General features: G+C 44.3%; 1 protein-coding gene across 2 annotated transcripts in view; it reads right to left on the bottom strand.

The window, feature by feature from the left end:
- Positions 1-23,700, bottom strand: part of Ezh1 (enhancer of zeste 1 polycomb repressive complex 2 subunit) — a 34,835-nt gene extending 11,135 nt beyond the window's left edge. The window contains exons 1-12 of one of the 2 annotated variants that reach the window (XM_052197892.1): positions 23,641-23,700; positions 16,609-16,676; positions 15,091-15,216; positions 14,845-14,973; positions 12,847-12,966; positions 11,532-11,652; positions 8,173-8,349; positions 6,991-7,093; positions 6,401-6,564; positions 5,933-6,024; positions 942-1,122; positions 432-628 (exon numbers count right to left, since the gene is read on the bottom strand). In XM_052197892.1, coding sequence (XP_052053852.1) covers positions 432-628; positions 942-1,122; positions 5,933-6,024; positions 6,401-6,564; positions 6,991-7,093; positions 8,173-8,349; positions 11,532-11,652; positions 12,847-12,966; positions 14,845-14,973; positions 15,091-15,207 — 1,401 coding nt within the window. In that variant the 5' untranslated portion in view covers positions 15,208-15,216; positions 16,609-16,676; positions 23,641-23,700. The remainder of the gene's footprint in view (positions 1-431; positions 629-941; positions 1,123-5,932; positions 6,025-6,400; positions 6,565-6,990; positions 7,094-8,172; positions 8,350-11,531; positions 11,653-12,846; positions 12,967-14,844; positions 14,974-15,090; positions 15,217-16,608; positions 16,677-23,640) is intronic. The other variant, XM_052197891.1, reaches the window with a different exon arrangement.
- Between the last annotated feature and the right edge of the window lie 743 nt (positions 23,701-24,443).

Below are 24,443 nucleotides of genomic sequence, written 5' to 3'. Positions count from 1 at the left end.
TGAGCCACCAGTGGGTGTTGTCAAACTGCATTTTCAGGTATGGTATGAGCAAGAAAGTTAAGATCTGCACCAGGTATTAGAGTGGCAATTAGAAAACCTAGTGATAGGAAACTTGGAATTCGTGAAGAAGTGCTGGGCATGCCAGCACCTGGAAGGCAGAAACACGTGGATCTCTGTGAATTCAATGTCAACCTAATCTACAGAGTGAGTTCTATTCTTGGCCAGCCAGGTCAGACCTATCTCAAAGAACACCCCCCCCCCACACACACACACACACACACACAGACACATGGGAACACGGAACCAAGGCCTCTCCATGATCTAGGAGAGGTTTACAAGACAGTTTCTATCTGGACCCTGCTGCTAAGATAGTAGAGGAAATGAGCAGTTGGGAAAGAGCCCACATTGGTCCTGCTGCCCCCAGGAAGTACCTGCTTGCATGTCTTTGTCCCCAGAAGCCTCGCTATTGAGCAGAAGTTGTTGAAATAGGTGCCATGGAAGACTCGGAAAAGAGACTCTTCAGCTCCAGTCCACTCCACAGGCTCTGAGGGGGCTTCCACAACGCAGAGCTGGGGTGGGGCTGGACTAGCTTTCTGTTTCGTGGGGGTCTGACAGCGAGAGTTAGCCTCTGGGCAAGGGAGAAAACACAAATGTGTGGAATGCAGTTTGTTGGTAGCCCCTCCCCTACGTCATTCTGATTTGAAAAGGAGAACATTTAGGAATTAAAATGTTAGCTATATGTGGGCACACTCCTACAGTCCAAATAGTCAGCAGGATCAAGATGCAAGCGCGCGCGCGCGCGCACACACACACACACACACACACACACGCCTCACTTTCATTGTTTACAGGTAAATTTGTAAGAAAAAAACCTAACAAAATTAACAGTTTTTAAAAGTTATAAATATTAAGAGATTAGGAGTTAGGCATTTTCTGTTTACCTGAAGAACTGGAGGCCCAGTCATTGCCAGTGTCTCTATCACTGTCTCCTTCTTTAGTTTCAGCCATAGTAGAAGCTGATGTATTGGAACAGGAAGCACTGACCACTGGGTGCCTCCTTCGGCGGCGCCCAGAGCACTTGGACCGAGGGTTATGCAGCACGGCATACTCCTTTGCTCCTTCCTGTGGTGAACACGTTACAGTTGTACTTACATATAATAAATAAATAAATCTTAAAAACAAAAACAAAAACTTCAGCTTTGAGAAGTATCTGAAATTCTTTCACGTGGTAGCCATCTGGGATTTGAGAATATCCTTTGCATATAAACCAAGGGTCAGGGCTCCTTCCCTAGGCCACTGTCTTCACAGACAACCACAAGCTCCCGTTTCAGTTAACACATGTGCAATCTTAGAGCATAATCACTGTTTAACTTAGAAGCTTCACCCTAAATCCCCATGAGGCTCAGAAGGATGCAGAAACTAACTCAGCTTGGTCACAACTGCTTCCCACAGACTTCTGTTTCTCAAGAACAGTATACTGTTTTGAAATTAATTAGCTCTGACAGCACATACGTCCTCCACTCTGAAACACACTGGTGCCTTAGAAGCCGTGTACTTTCTTCTTTTGTTTGTTTGTTTGTTTTTCAAGACAGGATTTCTCTGTGTAGCCCTGGCTGTCCTAGAACTTGCTCTGAAGACCAGACTGGCCTCCAACTCAGAGATCCTCCTGCTCTGCCTCCTGAGTGCTAAGAGTTGCCCCAGCCTTTCTTCCTCTTTTTTTCAGTGCTGGGAAATGAATCAAGGCTTTGTACATACAGACAAGTGCTCTCACACTGAGATATATCCAAGTTCTATAAATATTAGCCCAAAAATTGTTTACCATAAATAAAACCCAATCACAGAGCTTACTTCTGAGAATCCTGAGATCAAAGAACAAGGCCGCTGATGCTCTGAGAAAACAACTAAGTTCAGGATGTGAATCATCTCACAAGACTGAATTTCCAAAAGGAAGACCTGACCGCTGGATGCCAACACTTGGGAGACAGAGGCAGGCAGATTTCTGGGAGTTTGAGGCAAGTATGGTTTCAGAATGAGTGCCCAGCCAGTCACGCAAACAGAGTGAGACTGGTTATGTCTCAAAACAAACACAAAAAGAAGGAATGAATGATGGAATTGTCTGAAGTAAAAATAGCAAAGTATCTTATAGTCGAATATGGTCTCTGACCAGATATGATTTTTTTTAATTTTTTTTATTTTTGAGACAGGGTCTCTCTGTATAGCCCTGGCTGTCCTGGAACTCACTCTGTAGACCAGGCTGGCCTCGAACTCAGAAATCCGTCTGCCTCTGCCTCCCAGAGTGCTGGGATTACAGGTGTGCGCTACCACCGCCTGGCTCAGATAATATGATTTGAAAGCAAAATCTAAGTGGATAGTCAGGGATGCAGCTCACTGGAAGGGTTGTATCTAGCAAGCATGACACCTTGGCTTTAATCCCCAGAACCAAACTCACCAAGAATATCTGGATAAAGATTGGAAAATATTTCAAATCCAGGAAGGCCTCTTTCAATTTCTTTGTACATTAAACAAAAAATGTTATATAAGAGCTGATGCAAGGGCTGGAGAGATGGCTCAGCGGTTAAGAGCACTGACTGCTCTTCCGGAGGTCCTGAGTTCAATTCCCAGCAACCATATGGTGGCTCACAACCATCTGTAATGGGATCTGATGCCCTATATTGGTGCGTCTGAAGAAAGCAATAGTGTACTCACATAAAATAAATAAATCTTAGAGAGAGAGAGAGAGAGAGAGAGAGAGAGAGAGAGAGAGAGAGAGAGAGAGAGCTGATGCAGACAGGCGTGGTGCACACCTGCAATCCCAGCATTTGAGAGGCCGAACCAGGATCTTGAGCCTGAACTGTATCTCAGGCTAGTCTGAAAACAAAAGGTTCTTATTAAAAAGTTAGTAAGCTGAGAATAGCTCAGTGTTAGATCACCTGCCTAACATGCATGTGCTGTAAACTCACTTCTCAGCACTGTAAAAAGAAAGAAAGTTAAAGAATCTATAAACACCGGTTTTTCCTGTCTTTCATCATCTTCTGAAGCTCTTGGTTACCATTTTAAAGGCTTTCTGTGGTGGGGCCATACACCTTGTTATGACTAAAGACACTGTCCGTAAAGACAAACAAAAACGGAGAGGATAGGCCAGCACATTTTAATGTGTGTATACGAATATCAAGTTCAAGAAACACAGGCATGGCGTTTCAGAGTGGTGACCCTGAGAAGGGTGATGACCTTTTGACTTAATGAGGTGCTAAATGTTGACATTATGTTAGGAGAAAGGCCAGGGGGAAAAAAAAAGCACGGGCTACAGACTTAGATCAGGGCCTGTATGTGAACAAAGCTATAAGAGCTGACTTATCAAATAACTGTACAAAATATCTGACCTTTATAAACCCTGCCTCGAAAAAAACAAAATCCAAAAAAAAAAAAAAAGACAAGTTATGTCTTTTTTTTTTTTTTTTTGGATTTGTTTTTTGCCCAGAGAGGGTTTCTTTGTATAGCCCTGGCTGTCCTGGAACTCACTCTGTAGACCAGGCTGGCCTCGAACTCAGAAATCTGCCTGCCTCTGCCTCCCAAGTGCTAGGATTACAGGTGTGTGCCACCACCGTCCGGCTGACAAGTCATGTCTTAAGCAATAAATAATCTACGCTGTAGGCTGATGGAACCCCAAAATATCTGATGGCCTTCAGATAACACCAGTATGTATAAAATTCTGCATTATCCTTCAGTTTTGTGCATCACATTACACAAACCACCCACATAGATTACTGAGGTTTAACAACAGCAGGATGTCTGGGCAGATGACTCAGTGGATAAAAGTGCTTGTAGCTGTCCTCAGTTTGATTCCCATGACTCACACAGAAGGAGAAAAACAACTCCTAAAAGTTGTCCTCTGACCTCTTTTATCTATATATTTTTTTTTTTTTTGAGATAGGGTTTCTCTGTGTAGCCCTGTCTGTCCTGGAACTCACTCTGTAGTCCAGGCTGGCCTCGAACTCAGAAATCCGCCTACCTCTGCCTCCCAAGTGCTGGGATTAAAGGAGTGCGCCACCACTGCCTGGTGTCCTCTGACCTCTATACATATGACATGCCACACCTCACCAGATGCTCAAAATAAATGATTAAAATATGTCTGCCCACAGAACTACAGAAACTAGCCTCAGAAGATCAAGATCCACTGATATGTGCCAGTCATCGAGAAAAGGACCCATGCCCCAGATGACCAACATCTCACTCGGCACACACAGCACTCACTCCCATTCTGCCTCCTGTTGCTGTTTTCCACCCGTAGCAGCCTCTGTGCTTCTAAGTGTCCTGAGACGAGGCTCTCACACAGAAACCCCATCTCGATCTTCTCAGAATGCTGGCCCTGGGATAGCCAGTTATAAAAGAAAACAACAAGGACTGGAGAGATTAAAAAAAAAAAGCCTATGGGCCGCAGCAAGCGGGGGCCAACGCAAGAGGGATAAGGGGAAGGGGAGAAATCAAGAAAAGAAAAAACCAATGCTTTTATGTTCATTTCTCAGATACTATCTGGAATTAGACTTATCCATGACATAATTTTAAAATCAGAACAAACACTCCTAACATCGACAATGGGCTGCCCCTTGGGACTGAAGGTATTAGATTATAGGCACAGCAATGATGCTCATTCTGACAACCCCTTCAGCAAAGGATCACATACTTCACCTCGTCAAAGCCTTCCGTTCTGCAATCCTCCAACTTTTCTCCCATTTAGCACTGAGAAGCCAGAATGAATGAAGGGCTGGCAGCAAAGTGAATGGTGGCCCTTAGCAGCTGTCTTGACCGTCCCTTTAACTTCCCTTTCCCTATGCCCCCTGCAGTTACATCACCCTCCTTTGTCCAATTCTAAATCCTAATGAAAAGTTGCACCCAAATGATTGGATGTTAAGAGCTAACTAATCTTTCTTTGCACATACAGAACTCAGAGCAGCAGATAACGAGGACACGTGGACTCCTTACTGTTTAGTACTGTGCATCAGGTCAGAGACCGCGGGGTTGCTCTGAAGATTACAACTGATGTATCTGCCTAAGTAACTAACTGTCTGATTACAGAGGAGGCTGAGGATCACTGAGATGTGCTAGTCAGAGAGCCACAGAAGAGTCCTCCCTGAAGCACCAAGATCCTCCTCAGCAGACTGCCATCCTGTCTGTTCCTTCTGCTCTGCCCTAGAAGCCCTTTGTGTTCCTGAGTTCTCTGAGGGTTTTTTCCATGTTTTCTTTTTTTGTTTGTTTTTTTTATTTGTTTTTTTTCGAGACAGAGTTTCTCTATGTCGCCCTGTCTGTCCTGGAACTCACGCTGTAGACCAGGCTGGCCTCAGAAATCCGCCTGCCTCTGCCTCCCAAGTGCTGGGATTAAAGGCATGAACAATCTCGTCCATTGAGAAGGGATCTTAAGGTACCCCACTACCACCAATATCCTCAGGCTGCTAGCCAGCTGTTGAGTAAAAACAACCTTCCCTCCAACCTTATCTTCAAGGCATTAGCTTTTGTGTAGAAGACAGTATAGTCAGTCACACGCATGCTCACACACACACACACACACACACACACACACACACACGCACGCACGCACGCACGCACACTGACACTTTGCTAATATTTTTTCTTTGATGGCGCTTGGGAGCAAGCCCAAGTACTCTCACACCAGCACCTCTTTGCTCTAAATGGAACAATAGTCTCAGATTCTGATAGGTGATATTTATAGCAGAAAATCCTTTACTAATGTTTATCAAATCTTACCCCCACCACCCCAAAAGAAAGACTAAATTTATTCTACTATGTCTGGAGAGCCTCTGCAGTGCTGTAGGCTGACTCATATAGCTTGTGTTCCCAGACATGGAAAATTCAAGGACCACTCCCTGCTCAACTTATTAAACAGAGTAAACAAAGTCAAAACAGTTTCAGTACCTACCAGCAAAAGGAAGCAGTCTGTGCCACATGGTTCTGGCTCAATCTTGATTTCCTTGTTCTTGCGTTTATATACATTAGGGGTGGCATGGAAAGCTGGAAGACAAAAGGTTGTAGTGCTTCCAAGGCTGTCCTTCTGACATAAGAGGGAGCAGGAAAACGGAGTCAGGGAGCTATGGGAAGTGTTAAATTCTATTTAAAAGGTGACCAGCAAGGTATAGAAAATTTAGTTCTGATATCTATATGATCCTTTCAAAGATAGGAGGCACCAAGGGACAAGCACGGTGCTTAATTAGGTTGTACCTATCATGCAAACCACATCACACAGTCACTAAGCAAATAAAATCAGAACTGGTCCTTTGTGAGCCTTCGCAGGAGCAGGAACTGGGAACTCCACATAGTGAAGCCCAGGAAAGGCTGCGCTGGGCTGGGGTGGGAGGAGTGAAGCACTTCTCAGAGCAGCCCCACTCACGGTGAAGGAAGCAGTCGTACTTAAAACAGCGCCGGCAGAAAAGGGTGTGGAAAGAGTGCAGGGACTGCTCTCGCTGCACTGACTTGGCATTGGGGCCATCGATGTTGGGTGTGCACTGAGGGGGAAGTGCATTGGGGTCTGACATCTCTGTTAGCTCTCGATACCTGTAAGAAAAGAGAATTAATTCCTCTTTGAGAAATTCTCCACTGTAGCCGGGGAACTGCCATCCAGGCATGCAGAGGGAGGATGGGTGGCCTTTACAGGCTTGGTGGGTTAGGAGATGGTAAGTGACTATGTGGACGTGCCGTCCATCGTAATTCTGCAGGGCTGGACATAAGTATCAAAGGAAGAAGACAGCTTGCGAAGTCAGTGCTGGTGTAACTAGCCAAGACAGAGCAAGTTTTCTTCCCAGACATCCTCAAAAGCAGCACACTGAATGATCCCTCATATGATAAGGGACATTCAGAGGTAACTAGGCAAGAAAGTCAGAAGGGTAGGCAAACCATGGCTTTTTATTAATCAAAAACTGGGCTTGGATAAGAGTCTGTTCACGAGCCCAGGGTATAGCCTGCATGGGACTGCTTCCCTACCTCTCCTTCATGTCGTCGGGGACACCGTTCTCAGGGAACATGGAAGCAATGGCGCTGAAAATCATGTCATTTGGAAACTGTTTCTTAGAACTCTTCTTGTTGCCTGAATGGGAAATGACAACGAACTCCTCAGCACAGACAAAGCTGTTTGGATTTTTCCCTTTGTTGAAGTGATTAGAGCTGCTGTGCTCTTCCAAACCTCAACTGTATTGATAACAAAGTCTAGAGTCCCTGTTAGAATCAAGAGGAAAGTCTCTCGGATGTGAAGACAGATGAATCCCACCATAACACTGGTGCTGAAAAACACTGAAACTGGGACTCTTTCCTAGGAAGAGAGACAATGTCTCTGGACATACAATTAAATAACAGTATAACTGAGTAATTCAGCAGTTCCTTTTTTTCCCCCCACTCATATGTGCTTGTGCATCTGTGAGGATGTATGTTTGTGTATGTGGGCACACATGTATGGGCATACATGCACATGCGTGTAATGTCCTGAGGTTGATGTCTAGTATCATCTTTACCTACTCTTCTTCCACCTTATTCATGGCCCAGAGTTTGCCGACATGACTAGTCCCGCCAGCCATCTTGCCTTGGGGATCCCTTTTCTGCACCTTTAAGGCTGGAATTACAGAGAGGCTACCACACCCATGCTGCATCTTCATGGGTTCTGGGTATCTGGACTCCTGCCTTTAAGCTTGCACAGTAAGACGTTAACCACTGAGCAACTGCCTTGGCACAGTAAGATTGAATTAAATACCAGTGATTTGGAAAATATTATAAAACTAGATTAAGAAGATAAAAGTTTATATCACGCACCCACACAATCTCAATTTTGTACAAGCATGCTGATTTATATATGTACAATTTAAAATCTACAAAGAATAATCTGATTATTCCTATGTAGCAAGATTGAAGTGTAATCTTATTTTCTCCTTTATAGCTTCCCAGATTTTCCAAACACAGTAGAATTAGAAACTAATAGCAGTGATTATTCTATAAATTTTTCTACTCTTCAGCCAGTTCAGTCAGCTGAAGCTATCAGTTAATGACCATGTTTTTCTTTTAGGAAGACCAATGAGAAGCATGAATGTTTTTTAAAGAATAATATTCTTTTCAAGTTTTCCCTTCTTCCCTGACCCTGTCAATTTCAAAACAGTCCACGGAAGCAGGGCTATGCACCTTCGATAGCATGGCGTTTCCGCTTTCTTGTTACCGGCAGGTCCTCTTTGCTGTCGTCTTGCTTTCCATCGGAGGTGTCGTTGTGCCCGTCCTCCTCCTCATCTGAGTACTGGTTGAGGGCATCTACCAACTCCAGAAACACAGCATCACTGATCAGCACAGATCCAGGGATCATCTCTGAAACACAAGTAGGAAAGTGAGCAGTGGTGACCTCTACTCATCTTTGCAAGTAGGGTTTCTGCACCCCCCTCACTCCCTTAAGACACGGTGTTGGGGGCTGGGCAGTGGTGGCGCACGCCTTTAATCCCAGCACTTGGGAGGCAGTGGCAGGTGGATTTCTGAGGTTGAGGCCAGCCTGGTCTACAGAGTGAGTTCCAGGACAGCTAGGGCTACACAGAGAAACCCGTCTTGAAAAACCAAAACCAAAAACAAAAAAAGAATATTCCATTTCTGTGGTCACGGATAACACTGAACTTACTGTTCAAAAATCTCAACAGCAAGCCCAGCATGATGGTACAAACCTTTCATCCCAGCATTCAAAAGATAGGGGAGCCTGGTCTACAAAGTGAGCTCAGAAAAACTCTCTCCCCAAACATCAAACAGCAATAACAAAGATGTGCCAACAACCACAAGCAAGGCAGAAAAATAATAATCAAGTGAAAAATCACTTGGCTTTGTGCTAATGTCTCGATAGTGTGTTTTCTTAAGAGACTTTTTTCTTGTGGAGGAGAAACTGCGAAGGGGGTAACATTTGAAATGTAAATAAATAAAATAACCAATGAAAAAGAAAAAAAAAAAAAGGGCTGGAGAGATGGCTCAGTAGTTAAGAGCACTGACTGTTCTTCCAGAGGACCTGAGTTCAATTCCCAGCAACCACACGGTGGCTCACAATGATCTGTAATGGGATCCGATGCCCTCTTCTGGTTTGTCTGAAGACAACTATAGTGTACATTACATATATTAAACAAACAAACAAATCTTTTTCTAAAAATGAAAAAAAGACACCTTTTTTCCTAAAATCATAGTTCACCTGGTTATACTGCAACTTGAAATAATGTCTTTGAACACTAGGGGGTGCTGTGGATGTATTTTTGAATGTCTGCAACTGTGCAGAGTAGGCAGGGCTACTGGTTGGCATATGCATGGGGAGTTCCTCTTCTCCCCACTGAACTCAGGACTGCTGGCAGGCTAGGCACGCACTCTCTCACGGAGCTATATCCACAGTCCTTTTCCTGACTTGAAACATTGCCTCACTAGATTGCCTAGTCTGGCACTGAACTTCCTCTGTAGCCTTAAGCAAGCTCTGAATTCGCAATCCCCCTTCCATAGCCTCCTGAGCTACTGGTATACCAAGCCCAAGCCTTCCTGCTTTTTATTATTATTACTATTACTATTATTATTGTTGTTATTATTATTATTCAAGATAGGGCTTCTCTGTGTAACCCTGGCTGTCCACAAACTCAGGTGCTCTTGCCTCTGTCTAAGTGTGCGCCACCACACCTAGCACATCTTCCTTTTTTTTTTTTTTTAAGATTTCTTTCTTAATTATATGGAAGTATACTGTAGCCCTTCAGACACCCCAGAAGAGGGTGTCAGATCTGATGGCTGTGAGCCACCATGTAGTTGCTGGGATTTGAACTCAGAACCTTTGGAAAAGCAGTCAGCACTCTTAACCGCTGAGCCATCTCTCCAGCCCCTCTTCCTCCTTTTTATTCACTGATAACTTTTTCTAGAATTAAAATTAAGACCTGGCAATATGGGTCACTGGGTAAAGGCATTTGCTGCCAACCTGGTGACCTGAGTTCAATCCTTTGCACCACATGGTGGAATTAACTCTGACTTCCATCCCCGCACTGTGTCATGAGTGGACTGCATCCTCCAAATAAATGTTTTTTATTTTTGCTTTAAATTACAACAGGAGGCTGGAGAAACCATTCACCCAGTGTACTGGTTGGTTTTGTGTGTCAACTTGACACAGGCTGGAATTATCACAGAGAAAGGAGCTTCAGTTGGGGAAGTGCCTCTATGAGATCCAGCTGTGGGACATTTTCTCAATTAGTGATCAAGTGGGGAGGGCCCCTTGTGGGTGGTACCACCTTTGGGCTGGTGCTCTTGGGTTCTATAAGAGAGCAGGCTGAGCAAGCCAGGGGAAGCAAGCCAGTAAGTAACATCCCTCCATGGCTTCTGTATCAGCTCCTGCTTCCTGACCTGCTTGAGTTCCAGTCCTGACTTCCTTTTGTGATGAACAGAAATGCAGAAGTGTAAGCTGAATAAACCCTTTCCTCCCCAACTTGCTTCTTGGTCATGATGTTTGTATAGGAATAGAAACTCCGACTAAGACACCCAGTCTTTTTTTTTTTTTTTTTTTTTTTTTTTTGGTTTTTTGGGATTTGGTTTTTCGAGACAGGGTTTCTCTGTAATAGCCCTGGCTGTCCTCGAACTCACTCTGTAGACCAGGCTGGCCTGGAACTCAGAAATCTACCTGCCTCTGCCTCCCAGAGTGCTGGGATTACAGGCGTGTGCCACCACTGCCCGGCTTTGCCCAGTCTCAGCATCTACAAGGCTGCTCACAACCTTCTGGAACTTGAGGCCCAAAGACCTCTGCTACCCTCTCTTGGCCTCCTTGGGCACTGCAGACACATGGTACCAGACATTTGTGCAGGCAAAAAAAACATACACATAAAATAAACAAACACTCCAAAGAACTTCAAGCTCTCTTACTCCTGTTTCCTGCTTGCTTCTCTCTTGCCCTCTTGGGCTCTCCTCCCCTCCCTCACTCCCCATGTGGTCATGGCCCCCCTCTGCTTCTCTACTCTCTCCCTCTCTCTGCCTTTCTCTGCCTCTACTACCCATTAACTCCCATCCTGTGCCCTGAACTCTTATTCTATACTAAAAAAAAATTTTAAAAATTACAACTAAGTTCAAATGCTTTGCTTTTATTTTTTATTTATTTATTTTCCAAGACAGGGTTTCTCTGTGTAGCCCTGGCTGTCCTGATGCTTTGCTTCTATAAAATAAGGATATTTAAACCAATTTCTGAGAAATCCAGAAGAAACCTGAATCAAATTCGTATGACAGAGATGATATACCCAATGCTGTTCTCAGAGAAAGGGTACTGAAAATCAAAATGGCCTCTCATGTATTTATGGAAAATGTCAAAGATTAAATTCACCTGTTCAACAAACACTCGCGTAGCCACTGATTACTAGGCAACACTTTTTGTGACCCAGCTTCCTTTGTAGTATAAAATCCTAATCCTAAGTCACATCATCACATCGGAATATTCTTTAGCATGCACCCATGAACAAAGGCAGCAGTATGCTAGCAGAGCCCTCCTGCAGTGCGCCCAGGGTCACTACCTTCTTCACCGTGGACTTTGCCGTCATAGTTATTGATCAGCTCCTCGATGAAAGTTTCATCCTCTTCCTTCACCTCGTCACCCATGTACGGAATATTGCACAGAACCGTCTCATCCTCCACCTGCAAAACCAGACAGATCCAGGCCATGAGCCGCCCTGTCTCTCCTCTTTCCTATCCAATGGAGCATTTGCTGGGCTGGGCTTTCATTTAGCCTCTGAGACTCCTACATGACTTTAAGGACTAGCCATTTTGTTATGGCCAACAAATCCCTAAATGAAAGGGGCAATACTACTCTTAGGGGGGAAAAACAAGTTTAGTCAATATTAACCACTAAATGTTTACTTTGACATTAGCAATGGTATGTCCAAGCCTAAAATTTGACTAAAGTTACCATAAAATTTGAAGTATTCTAAAAACACCATCTTCTGCATAATAAAGAAGCATGGCTATAACTCATATTAACACAGGTTATAGATGTTTTCGGGCAATAAATACTACTAAAGGAGAAAGGTGTTCAGCAGAGAACACAGACAGCCAGCAAGGCCAAGCACACACTCTTCACCAGCTACACTCCAGTGCCAGCCTAGTCATTCTACACTCCCCAAGGATCAAGTAAATTCACTGGACAGTTTTGCGCCGAGACATGACTCCCTCCTGTAGACCCATGTCTTAGTCCCATCAGGAGCACTGCTCTCAGTGAGGTAATGGTCTAAGCAGGCGTCAGGACAGAGGACTAGATGAAGGCACTGTTACCCACAGCCACCTCTAGTCTCTTGGCTACCTCCAGAGCACCTTGCCATTAGAAGATTCCAAAAGACTTGCTCCATCAGCAGAGATGACAACCTGCTTAAGCCTAAAGAGTCTGATTCAGCCATATTTAACTATGACTAATATTATAAAGCTGGGTCAAAGTAATAAGAAAATTGGGAGTCTTGTCTTATCTTGTTAATTTAAAAAAAAAAAAAAAGCAGCAATCACAAGTGAATATTAGAGCACCAAAATCTAACAGTGTGAGTGTGCACGCGCTTGTGTGTGTGACATATGCAGAGGCCAAAGGACACCTTGCAGGAGTCAGTTCTTTACTCTCATCCTGGAGACAGAACTCAGGCTGCAGGGCAGATTGGTGGCAGGCATCTGTATCTGCTGAGCTTCTCAGCAGCTGGTGATGTGTATCATTTCCAAGTGAGTAAGTTACAGTGACCTTGCACTCTCTAGGTCCAGGTTGTGTCATGCCTTGTTAAAAGAACCTCACACAGATCAGCATAAACTGACAATACGGTTTAAACAATTACATCAAGTGTTTTCAACACATACCATGAAGTTCTGCTGTAGAGGGGACCAGGAATACATGATGGGAACCAATGCAACAGTGTTCAGAGACCTCATCAACATATCCTGGCTGTCAAAACCTGGGAAAATGCTCTCTATGGTACACTGAAAGGCAAGCAGTGACACACAGAAGAGTTAACACACAATTAGAGAGGACCAGCTACAGTGGCGTCAGTCCTCCAACGCCAACACTCAAGGGCTGAGGCCAGGCTACAGAGCAAAATGAATAAAAACAAAACTATTAGAAATACACTATCATTTCCTTCCACACAGATGCTGATATTTTTCTAACTTTTTTTTTCCTCTGAGGACCAAGATTACAGATGCGTCTCCATAGCAGTTCCATGCAGAGAGCTTGGGATCAAACCCAGGTTTTCATGCGTGCTAAGCAAGCACTCTTACCAACCAAGCCAAACCCCATCCCCAGATTCTTTGAAACCGTTTTAATTTTAAATTGTGTGTGTGTGCACACACACACGTGCACGCAAGTGAATGTTTGTCCCCACAGAGGCTGGAAACATCAGATGCCTGGAGTTAAAGGCCTTGGTTGGGAATCACCAAAGTGGATTCTGGGAATTGAACTCTGGTCCTCTGTACAAGCAGCATTCTCCAAATTTTTCTAAACTAGTAAGTTGGCCAAGTGTTAACCGCAGCTCCTAACCTGACAAGCTGTGGAAAGCAGGGACTGTCTCTAACTCACTCATGTCTGTGCCTCCTCAGAGTCTGGCGCAATGCTTGCCACACCCGACAGATGTTCACTTCTGCTAGAGTGTGGGTCTCCTGGAGAATCTCGGAATCCTGGGACGTGAGATTAGGACTGTTTTCTAAAAGATCTAAACTTTGGATATAGCTACAGAGGTGATGTGGACTGCACACAGGGAAGGAAAGTGGCGGACAAATTAGTTATATCCTGCTTTGGGAATGATTTTTTTTTTTTTTTTTTTTTTTTTTTTTTGGTTTTTTGAGACAGGGTTTCTCTGTGTAGTCCTGGCTGTCCTGGAACTCATTCTGTAGACCAGGCTGGCCTCGAACTCAGAAATCCGCCTGCCTCTGCCTCCCAAGTGCTGGGATTACAGGCGTGAGCCACCATGCCTGGCAGGAATGATCTTTTAAGTATTAATAGTCTTAAGACACTATCGGCTTTTTGTATTTAAAAAATATTGCCAGGCTATTAAAATGACCTGTTAGATAAAAATGCTAGCCACCAAATCAATGACCTGAGTTCAACTGCTGGGACCTACATGTGGAAGGAATACACATGAAAGCATGCACAATTTGAGCAAAATAAAGACATGCAATAAAAAATTAAAGGTATTAGCTCTTTAAAGCTAGAATGCTTTTTTCCCTTTTAAACACGGGGTCTAACATAGGCAGGATAACCTGATTTATTATGTAGCCAAGGCCAACCTCAAACTCCTTATCCCTCCTGCCTCTACCTTTTGAATTGGGTTTTAAAGGCATGTGCCACTATACCCAACTAGAATGTGCTTTTTCAACTTGTAATTCAATTTAACAATAAACAAACACTTATTTATACTAAAGCAGTCCCTCTATCAGCACACTCCTGTTCATTACCTACAGAACTTATCTCCTAGTATAACTTTATCAAGCACAAAATAGGACAACTTAAACACAAGACCCAGAAAAACAGTAAATGTTTTGTTTTTCTATGAAAAGTCACAATTGGGGCTGGAGAGATGGCTCAGTTGTTAAGAGCACTGACTGTTCTTCCAGAGGCCCTGAATTCAAGTCCCAGCAACTGCATGGTGGCTCACAACCATCCATAATGGGATCTGACGCCCTCTTCTGGTATGTCTGAAAACAGCTACAGTGTACTCATATATAATAAATCTTTTTACAAAAAAGAAAAGTCACAATTACACTCATTAACAGAGGACAATAGACAAAATGGTTAATTTTCAAGCTAGATTTATAACTGTGTGTCCAAGGAGAAAGGAACGCTGGCCCAACACCCCAAAGTACCTTTTTCAGAAAAGGGTGCCCACTCACGGGCTTCATTGGCTGAACAGGCTGGACACGAAGTTTCTTCCATTCTTCATTGAGGATTTGGGTTTTTTCTTGAACCTTTGCAAAATTTGCCACATACAGAGCCTAGCAAAGCCAAGGCAAAGACTGTTAAGAGTCAATGCAGGTCACAAAGGGAAACCCCCAGAACTGTACATTGGAGAGATGCAGGCAGACAACCTTGCCCTTGGGAATCATCTTTACCTTCGCTCCCATATTTGCCTGGAGCCGTTTGAGCTGCCGAAGGCGCATATACTCAGATTTCACTTTTCGTTTCCAGTATGTGATGCATTTGGAAGTTGGGGGACTTGCTATATCCATTTTCCTGGACTCAGAAAGCAAACAACACTTGGTTACTTGGAAAGGAAGACTTCCTCAAATTCAAATGAACGTGGTCCATCAAAAAGCCCAAATAATGACTTTAAATTTTCCACTGAAGACAGATTTTTTTTTTTTTTTGGATTTGGTTTTTTCGAGACAGGGTTTCTCTGTGTAGCCCTGGCTGTCCTGGAACTCACTCTGTAGACCAGGCTGGCCTCGAACTCAGAAATTCGCCTGCCTCTGCCTCCCAGAGTGCTGGGATTACAGGCGTGCGACACCACCGCCCGGCTGAAGACAGATTTTGCAGGAGTAATTTCTGGTCTCGGTGTGAAAATTGTTGATGCTTGTCATCTGTTCGTGCCTTGTATTATATTTAGAATGGGAGCAGCATGGCATGGCTCAGTGTGCAGAGATCACGTTTAACACGTGTGATTCTAGATTCTAGCCCCAGCACAGTAACAGAAATAAAAAGGTTGTACAGCATTACAAAGATTGCCTATAACCTAATCTCATCACTTGGGAGACAGAGGCAGGAAGATCAGGAGTTCAAGGTCAGCCTGCTCCACATAACAAGTTCCAGGTTTTGTTTTCATAAAAACAAACTGGGAAGAACCATGGTAGAAGAGAACTGCCTGCACAGGCCAGGACTGAGTTCTATCCCCAGGCAATCCCTGTCCTCAATTACAGATGCCTCATAGTTATTAGACTTGATTTTTTTTATTTTGGCTCCATTGATGTCTATTCACTAAATTCAAATTATTTATTATTTTTAATTACAAGTATGTGTGTATCTGTGTATGGGTATGTGCATGTGCTAGAGCTGAGTTTTTTAGAGGATTCAAACCTTGATGAAATCACGAGCTAAGCAGGCCACCATGAATGGTGCAGCTAACCTAGTTCCTCCAGAAGGGCTGCGAGCACAGCTCCCTACCTGGACGGCAGCCACAGAGGCCCTGACACCCTCCTCTTGCCTCCTCAGGCATTTATGCAGGCAAAACACCCATTTCATAAATAAAAATACATATCTTTTAAAAAGGAGAGAGGAATTTTCTAATCATTCATTCATTCATTCATTCATTCATTTCTTCTGTGCACAGTTGTTCAGTCTGTGTGAGGGTTCAGATTCCCTGCAACTGGAGTTACAGGCCTTGGGGGTGGTCACGTGGGTGCTAGGAATGGAAATCTGGTCCTCTGGAAGAGCAGCCAGTGCTCTTTCCTGAGCCATCCCTCCAGCCCAAGAGAAGGGGAATGTTTGTACCAAATCCAAGTTCATACTCACCACCTCACCTCCGCGTCAGCAGCAGGCCAACGGACACTGACCACACTGAGAATTTCTTTTGGGTGTGGGGTTGAATTACTTTTGGAAAATTTAGAGGATGTAGTGTGATACGCTCTACTTACCTCACGGAATGCAGCAGGAAATGTTGGACTTTATAATGTAACTCTGTTCCTCAGATGAATGGCAAGACCTAAGGGTAAAAATAAAATGATCAGCTTTTCCTTTTATAATGTAACTCTGTTCCTCAGATGAATGGCAAGACCTAAGGGGGAAAAAAAAAAAAAAAAAAAGATCAGCTTTTCCTAAGAATTAAAAAAAAAAAAAATGAGCAGGGCATGGTGGCACATGCCTGTGGTCCCAGAACTTGGGAGGCAGAGGCAGGCAGATTTCTGAGTTCAAGGCCAGCCTGGTCTACAGAGTGTGTTCCAGGACAGCCAGGACCACACAGAGAAACCTGTCTCAACCCCACCCCCCAAAAAAATGGGTTTATTGATTCAGTCAGCATGTTCAGATATCACGCTTCTGAGCAGGATGCTTCCCCAGGACCAGGAGACTTCAGTGTCTCTGCTACCATTCTGCATATTAAGTCAGGTCTCAAAGATGCTTAACATTTTTTAGAAAGTTGCTTTCAAAATTTTATTCTTCTAGGACTGAGATAGTTAGCTCAGAAGTAAAGAGCACTTGCTGCTCTTTCAGGGGACTTCCACAGGCACCACACACACACACAAACACACATACATGGTACACATACATGCAGGCAAAACCACCACCCACATAAAATAATAAATATTTCCTTAATTAGGAAAAAATGCGACCCTTACAATGAAGTGTACTCCCACTATCACCAAGCTTCTTCCCTTACCCAATTTCTAAGCTTAGCCACCAGGTATACTTAAAACATTAAATCTATGGACAAATCATAAACTCTAACTTTATACTAACTAGCTTGCTAGACACTTATTTCTCTTAATTATAGTTATTTTTATTTATACATCTATGTGCATACATTTCACAGGTGTGCGTCCTGCAGAGACGGGGAAGAGAGTTTGGTCCCCTGTGCTGGAGTTACAGGTAAGCTACCCAAAGGGAGTGCTGGGAACCAAACCCATATCCTCTGGTGGAAGAGCAGCAAGCATTTCTCTAGCCCCAGGCAAAATTTAAAGTCAATAAATTTTTATTTATGGATTTTACATGTTGTGGTTTTTTTTCACTGCCCATAAAATCCACAATAAGTCCACTAAAGCTAAAATTTCAAGATTTTTTTTTCAAAAATCACCTTCTGTTTAGTTTTGTTGCTTGAGACAAGGTCTTTCTGTAGCTCTGACTGACCTGGGATACCCTATGTAGACCAGGCTGGTCTTGAATTCAGATCTGTCTGCTCTACTTCCAGAGGACTGGGATTAAAGAGGCAATGTGTCAACAAGCCAAACAGCCCCAGGTTTCACACCTCAGCTTCTTTTGTCTCCATTTGAACCGTGGACATAACTGATAACTTCAGAGTTCCCCATCTGAAATTTGCAGCATTTAATTTCTTAAAACCACGTACGTCAAGACAGGTTGACTGCCTGGCTCTTAACATCCTAAGCTGGCCCGCTTTATTGGTTTTGTTTTTTGAAACAGTCTTACGTAGCACAGGCTGGCCTTGAACTCCCAGTGTAGTAAAGGGTGATTTTGAATTCCTGGTCCTCCTGCCTTCACCTCTCAAGTACAAAGATTATAGGTGGGCGCCATTATTCAATCTTATCACTTCAGCCCAAACAAATTGAGTAACAAGCCTACTCCAGGAATGAAGAAGTACTTCCGCCCACAAACAGGACTGGCCACCTCAGAAACTGTAGGCTCTGTTTACTGAGGCCCACATGACCCAAATGCAAGCTCCAGTTTAAGAGACACAGCAGCCTTCTTTAACAAAAGTTCCCACTGTTCTTACCCCTCCCCACCTCTCCTACCTTCCCAAACACACATTTTTTTGTTTGTTGTTTGTTTTTTAAATATTTTAAACAAGTTATGCTTTGTAGCCCAGGCTGGTTTTGAACTCGAGATCATTCTGAAGCAACCTCACCAGTGCAAGGATTACAGAAATGTTCCATGTTTTGAAACAGTAAGCTCAGAACAGATCACTCTATCCAACTGAAACTGGAGATTAGTAACAGGGGAAAACGTACTCTACTGACAGCTGCTCCCAATATTTGTGGGGGGACTGGGCGAGTGGGAGTGCTGGCTGTGGTGGGGAGAGAGAGCATGGAGTGCTGGCTGTGGTGGTAATGAGAGGTGAGGTAAGAGTAATGGCTGTGGTCACAGAAAAAAGCCAGAATTTTCATTAGAGTCATAAGTGAACTGTTATCTCCTACATACAGTCTGTTGGGAGATGACAGTAAGAAAACAATCCGACAATTTTTCTCAAGTGTTTTATTTGGCAAGGAATACACATACACACACACACACACACACACACACACACACACACACACACACACGAAAAATGCCCTAGAGTTTTTTAACTAGTCACAATGCAAAATAAAGCACACTTCCTTTTCTTACAATTTAAGTGGTATGTGAATCTTGCGTGTTCACGAGCCACATTTATCTCACTTAGCTTTTTGGTTCACCTTCTATTTCTCTCAAAGTTTACTTGGCAGATGATTTCTCACAGAATGTAGAAAGAAAAGACACTGTACAAACAGGCAGACGTGACCAAAAAACACTTGAAAGGGTTGGAGAGATGACTCATCAGTTAAAACCATTGTATATGCTGTTCAAGAGGACCTGAGTTCTATTCCCAGAACCCACATGGCAGCTCACAACCATTTGTAGTTCCAATCCCAGAAGATCTGACGCCCTTTTTGGACCTCCCCTACTACAAGGCAAAGCACTCATATACACTAAATAAAAAGAAAAATGTAAGGGGCTGGAGAGATGGCTCAGTGGTTAAAAGCACTGACTGCTCTTCCAGAGGTCGTGAGTTCAAATCCCAGCAACCACATGGTGACTCACAACCATCTGAACTGAGATCTGATGCCCTCTTCTGGGGTGTCTGAAGACAGCTTAAAAGTGTTCTTACAAATAATTTAAAAAACAAAACACAACACTTAAGTACAGCTACACGATAGCACAGCAGCAGCTGGATCCTACTAAATGGTTATTACCAACAAAGTCAAGAGAAAAGCTAACAATTGAGCATTTAGAAGAGGCCTGGAGGAAAATGGGGTCATCAATCTCAGGCACAGGAGGGGGGTACATAAAAAACAGTTTCCATAACCATTTTTTTTTTACCAGAACTTATATTTCAGTTAAGTGTTTGAAGCCTTCCATCGTGTTCATTGTACACTGAAGACACCCCAAAACACACTGTTTGGGGCTTAAGTCTTCATATAATTAACTTTAGCTCCACAAAAAACAGCTCAATAGAGCCGGGGAGTGGTGGCTCACGCCTTTAATCCCCAGCACTCAAGAGGCAGAGGCAGGTGGATTTCCTGTGTTTAAGGCCAGCCTGGTCTACAGAGTGAGTTCCAGGACAGCCAGGGCTACACAGAGAAACCCTGTCTCAAAAAACAAAAACAAAACAAAAAACAAAACCCAGCCTGTCAAAGATTATAAAAGACTCACTGGAAAAGTGCAAATTAAACACAATAAGGGGCTCAGTGACTAAGACCAGCTCGAACGAACTCAGACCTTCTTCTGGTCTCCAGGAATACCGCACTCACATGTACACATAAGCAATTAAAAATAAGTTAAAAAAAAAGTGAGATTGTAAGTATATTCACTAGTATGGCTAACTTAGCTGATGAAATTAATTATAAATGGGTATGTGAAGCAAATGGAACCCTCCAGATGCCCATGAGAATGTGAAATCTGAGTAAAGGTTCTTGCTGCCAAGCCTGACAACCTGAGTTGAAACCCACATGGAGAGAGAAACCACTTCTGAGAGGTATCCTCTGACCTCACGAGTGCACACAAAGAAAAACAAGAAGCAAAGTGCGACATACGCTTACCACACAACTTGCCATAGAAGAAAAACACAGCACCTCCTCCACCCAGATACACACAAAGACCACACCTGGTCCTTGACTACTTAATAATCTAGTTACTAAGCAAATGAGAAAGGCTTTGAGCCATGTGGCACCATAGCTTCTCAATTTCCCCATCTTGTTTTTTCTATTTTAGTTAAATTTTTCAGATTTATTGTATGTCAGTATTTGGTCTATATGTATGTATGTGTGCTGTGGAAGGGCCAGTGCCCCCAGAGTTGATGTCAGTCAGATCTCCTAGAACTGGGGTTATGGGCCACATGGGTCCTGGGACCCAAACCAGCATCCTCAACAAAAGTAACAGACACCCTGAGTCATCTCCCCAGCCCATTGTTGTTTCATCCTTAATTCATAATAGAAATGGGATGTAGGGTTAAATTATAGACATAAGATATATAAAATGGAGGCTAGAGAGATGACTCAGTAGTTAAGAGCACTGACTGCTCTTCCAGAGGTCCTGAGTTCAATTCCCAGCAACCACATGGTGGATCACACCATCTGTAATGGGATCCCACAACCTCTTCTGGTGTCTGAAGACAGCTACAATATACTCATATACATAAAATAAATATTTAAGATAGTAGACACATGCTGGGCAGTGGTGGCGCACGCATTTAATCCCAGCTCTTGGGAGGCAGAGGCAGGCGATTTCTGAGTTCGAGGCCAGCCTGGTCTACACAGTGAGTTCCAGGATAGCCAGGGCTACACAGAGAAACCCTGTCTCGAACCACCACCCCCCAAAAAAAACCCCACAGGATCTCACAGAGAAACGCTGTCTCAAAAAAAAGAAAGAAAAAAAGGATCTCAAGCTTGCTTGATGTAGCTCAGTATATGCCTTTAATCCCAGCACTCAGAAGGCAGAGGCAGGCAGATCTCTGAGTTTGTGGCCAACCTGGTCTACAGACTGATTCTAGGACAGTCAGGGCTACACAGAGAAACCCTGTCTCAAAACAAACAAAATACCAGTATCTCCGTACTCTGTCTGCTAGGTAGTCACAGATGACCTTGAAGTGCTGAGCCTCCCACCTCTATGTCCTTAGTACCAGAATTACAATCGTGGACCAATGCACTTGGTTTGCTGTGAACCAGAATCTTAATTAAAGAACTCTAACATTAATATTTCCTAGTGTTCAATAGAAGCAGGTCATTTCCACTGCAGACAAGAGTGACAAAAGTCAAAGCAGGCTGGGTTTTCTGGTGGAGGGGAGGGATACTTTTATTTCCAGGAAGGATGGAAACTGCAGTCTTGAAGATGTGCTAGGTTGATGGGGCAAAGCCAAAGCAGCCTGCCTCAGGTGGGGGTCCTGCCTCAGCAGGTTATCAACTACATTAGCATAAAGCTTTGTTGAGGGACTATCCTTTATCATTCAATAAAACAAGTGAGTCAGAACATCCACAGAAGGCTTAGGAAGGGTGTGTGTACCAGAGTTAGCCTCCTAATTCCATTAACCAAGTTCTGGGATTCGAAGCGTAGCTTTCCGGTAGCCGGAAGGACAATCAAATTCCTTTCCTTATCTTAAAATCTTTGAGTTGAGGGTGGGTCACACCTTTTAATCCCAACATTCCTAAAGCAGAGGCGGGAGGACCCAGCAGAGTTCAAGTCCTGCCTGGTCTACAGAAGAGTTCAAAGACAGCCAGGGTGGGGCCAGGGGCTACCGGGAGACCAAAAACAACCAACAAAAAAATTCATTGTGTTTAAGATTTCTTATTCTAAGATATCATGTAGCAAATGTACCCAAAAAGCCTCTACATTTTCTTTTGTTGTTGTTTTTTTTTTTTTTTTCGAGACAGGGTTTCTCTGAACTCTTTAGAGCAGGCTGGCCTCGAACTCAGAAATCCTGCCTCTGCCTCCCAAGTGTGGGGATTAAAGGCGTGCGCCACCACGCCCCGCTAAGCCTCTACATTTTTCAAAGTCCTGCCTATACATAGCCTGCAGTCTTGGAGATGTGCAAGGTTGAAGGGGCAAAGCCACAGCAGCCTGCCTCCGGTGGGGTCCAGCCTCAGCCGGTTATCAACTACATTAGCATAAAGCTTAGAAGAGGAACGAACCATTATCATTCAATAAAACAAGTGAGTCAGAACATCCACAGAAAGATGTGTTCCCTGGCTTTTTCCTAAGGCATAGACTCCATACTTTGACTATTCTATTACCTATCCTCCAACACAACCTCCACCTATATCAATTGTCCTCCCTGTGCCCCACCACCTACATCGTCTCAGTGGTCACTTTGATGAAAATAAACTTGTCCCCGCGGGCTGAAAAGCCTGCTCGGCGCTAAAAACACTTGTAGCTCTTGCAAATGAACAAGAACTGGTTCAGTTCCCTGCACCCCCGTGATGGTACACAACCATCCTTAACTCTAGTACCAGGGGATTTGATGCCCCTGCAACCATCCACATAGAGTGCACACATATTTTAAAAAAGAGCAAAACCCTAAATCTTAAAAATTCCTTTAAAGTTTTGTCTCACATTTCCTTCCAGACAAGTCATGTCCCAAATATAACACCTTCCCTTTTACTTCAGGACGTGTTCATTTACATATCTGTTTCTCCAGAGAACTATAGGGACGGGAGAACCGGTCACACTTTTGAAGACGAATCCTCACTCAAACCCGGAACTAAAAGTGAGCGAGTTAGACCAGCGACAAGCTCCGAGAGCAAAATGTTGGGGAGGTGCCGCGCGACCCTGGGAGTCTCGACCTTGACACTTGGGCTCCTTGGGAACCTCTCTCACTTCGCCGTCACCTCGGCCTGGCCACCCCTTCCTCAACATCAATCAAAGCCTCCGCCAGCTCGACCAGGGCCTCCGGCCCTCCTGCTTCCAAAAGTCGGGGTCCCCTGCAGACGCCACAGCCCACCCACGCTTGCACGGGCTCCGAGCCGGGCCCGCCCCCGCCGCGCCCCCTCCGCCACGCGGCCCCCCGCAGCTCGCACGCGCTCTCGCCCGGGGTCCCACCACACTCGGGACTGCACCCTTCGCGCTACCCCGGGTCAGGCAATGGAGTGGCTCTCAGCTACCCCTCATCAGTTTCCTCATCTCTTCGCCTCCCAGGCCCTGAGATTACAGCGCCACGCCATGCCAAGGCCCGGCCCCACCGCCCAGCCCCGGCTTGTTTACTCACTCACCCTCCATCCTGAGACGCAGACACCCGCCACTAGGACGCCTGCGCGCCACGGCCACGCCCCCGCGCCGCGGCCACGCCCCGCGCTTCCCCTCCGTGCGCGTGCGCACTCTGAGGGTGGATCACCTGAGCTGCGTTCTTCGCAGGTGTATGTTTGCGCTAAGGTGATGGCAGCCCTAGTCCAATGCTTTCCTAGGTGGCGCTGTCGGAGAAAATTCATCCTGGAGCAAGCCATAGCTATCTTCTTGAAGCCAGTTATCCAGTAGTGCATCATCGCCAACCGCGTTTAGACAACTTACATGTCAAGTTTTGGAAAAAAGCCTAAAATTTCTTCACTCTAATACTGCACATTTACCGACACCCCAAATACCTCTGGGCTCTTAAGTTATTGTTTTATTCATACTTGATTATTCTATTCCTTTCAGTCTGCCCTTCACCTAAAAATATATAACTTTGTATCAAAATATCTCCCAACAGAGCTGGAACAGTTGGATCAGGGGTTAAGAACATAGCTTTTCTAGATGACTCAGGTTCAACTCCCAGTACCCACAGTACCTAGCCTGACAACCATCTGTAATTCAAGTCTCAGGGGATTCGACTCCTAGTCTCCAGTCACCAAGCAAACAAGTGCATGAACATTCCGGAAAACAAAACATTACATTCATTTTAAAGGTTAGGATTAAAGGCATACCTCACCACATCCAGCCTTGATAATTTCTTTTAAACCTCTCCACAAGATACTTAATATTACAAGAAGGGATCTGGAAAGATGGCTCAGCGGTTAAGAGAAACAACTGCAGGGCTGGA

Source organism: Apodemus sylvaticus, chromosome 10, assembly GCF_947179515.1.
Source record: "Apodemus sylvaticus chromosome 10, mApoSyl1.1, whole genome shotgun sequence".
In the NCBI taxonomy this organism is placed as follows: domain Eukaryota; kingdom Metazoa; phylum Chordata; class Mammalia; order Rodentia; family Muridae; genus Apodemus; species Apodemus sylvaticus.
The sequence above is the reverse complement of the archived record's forward strand: the minus strand, read 5'-3'. Positions and strand labels throughout refer to the sequence as shown.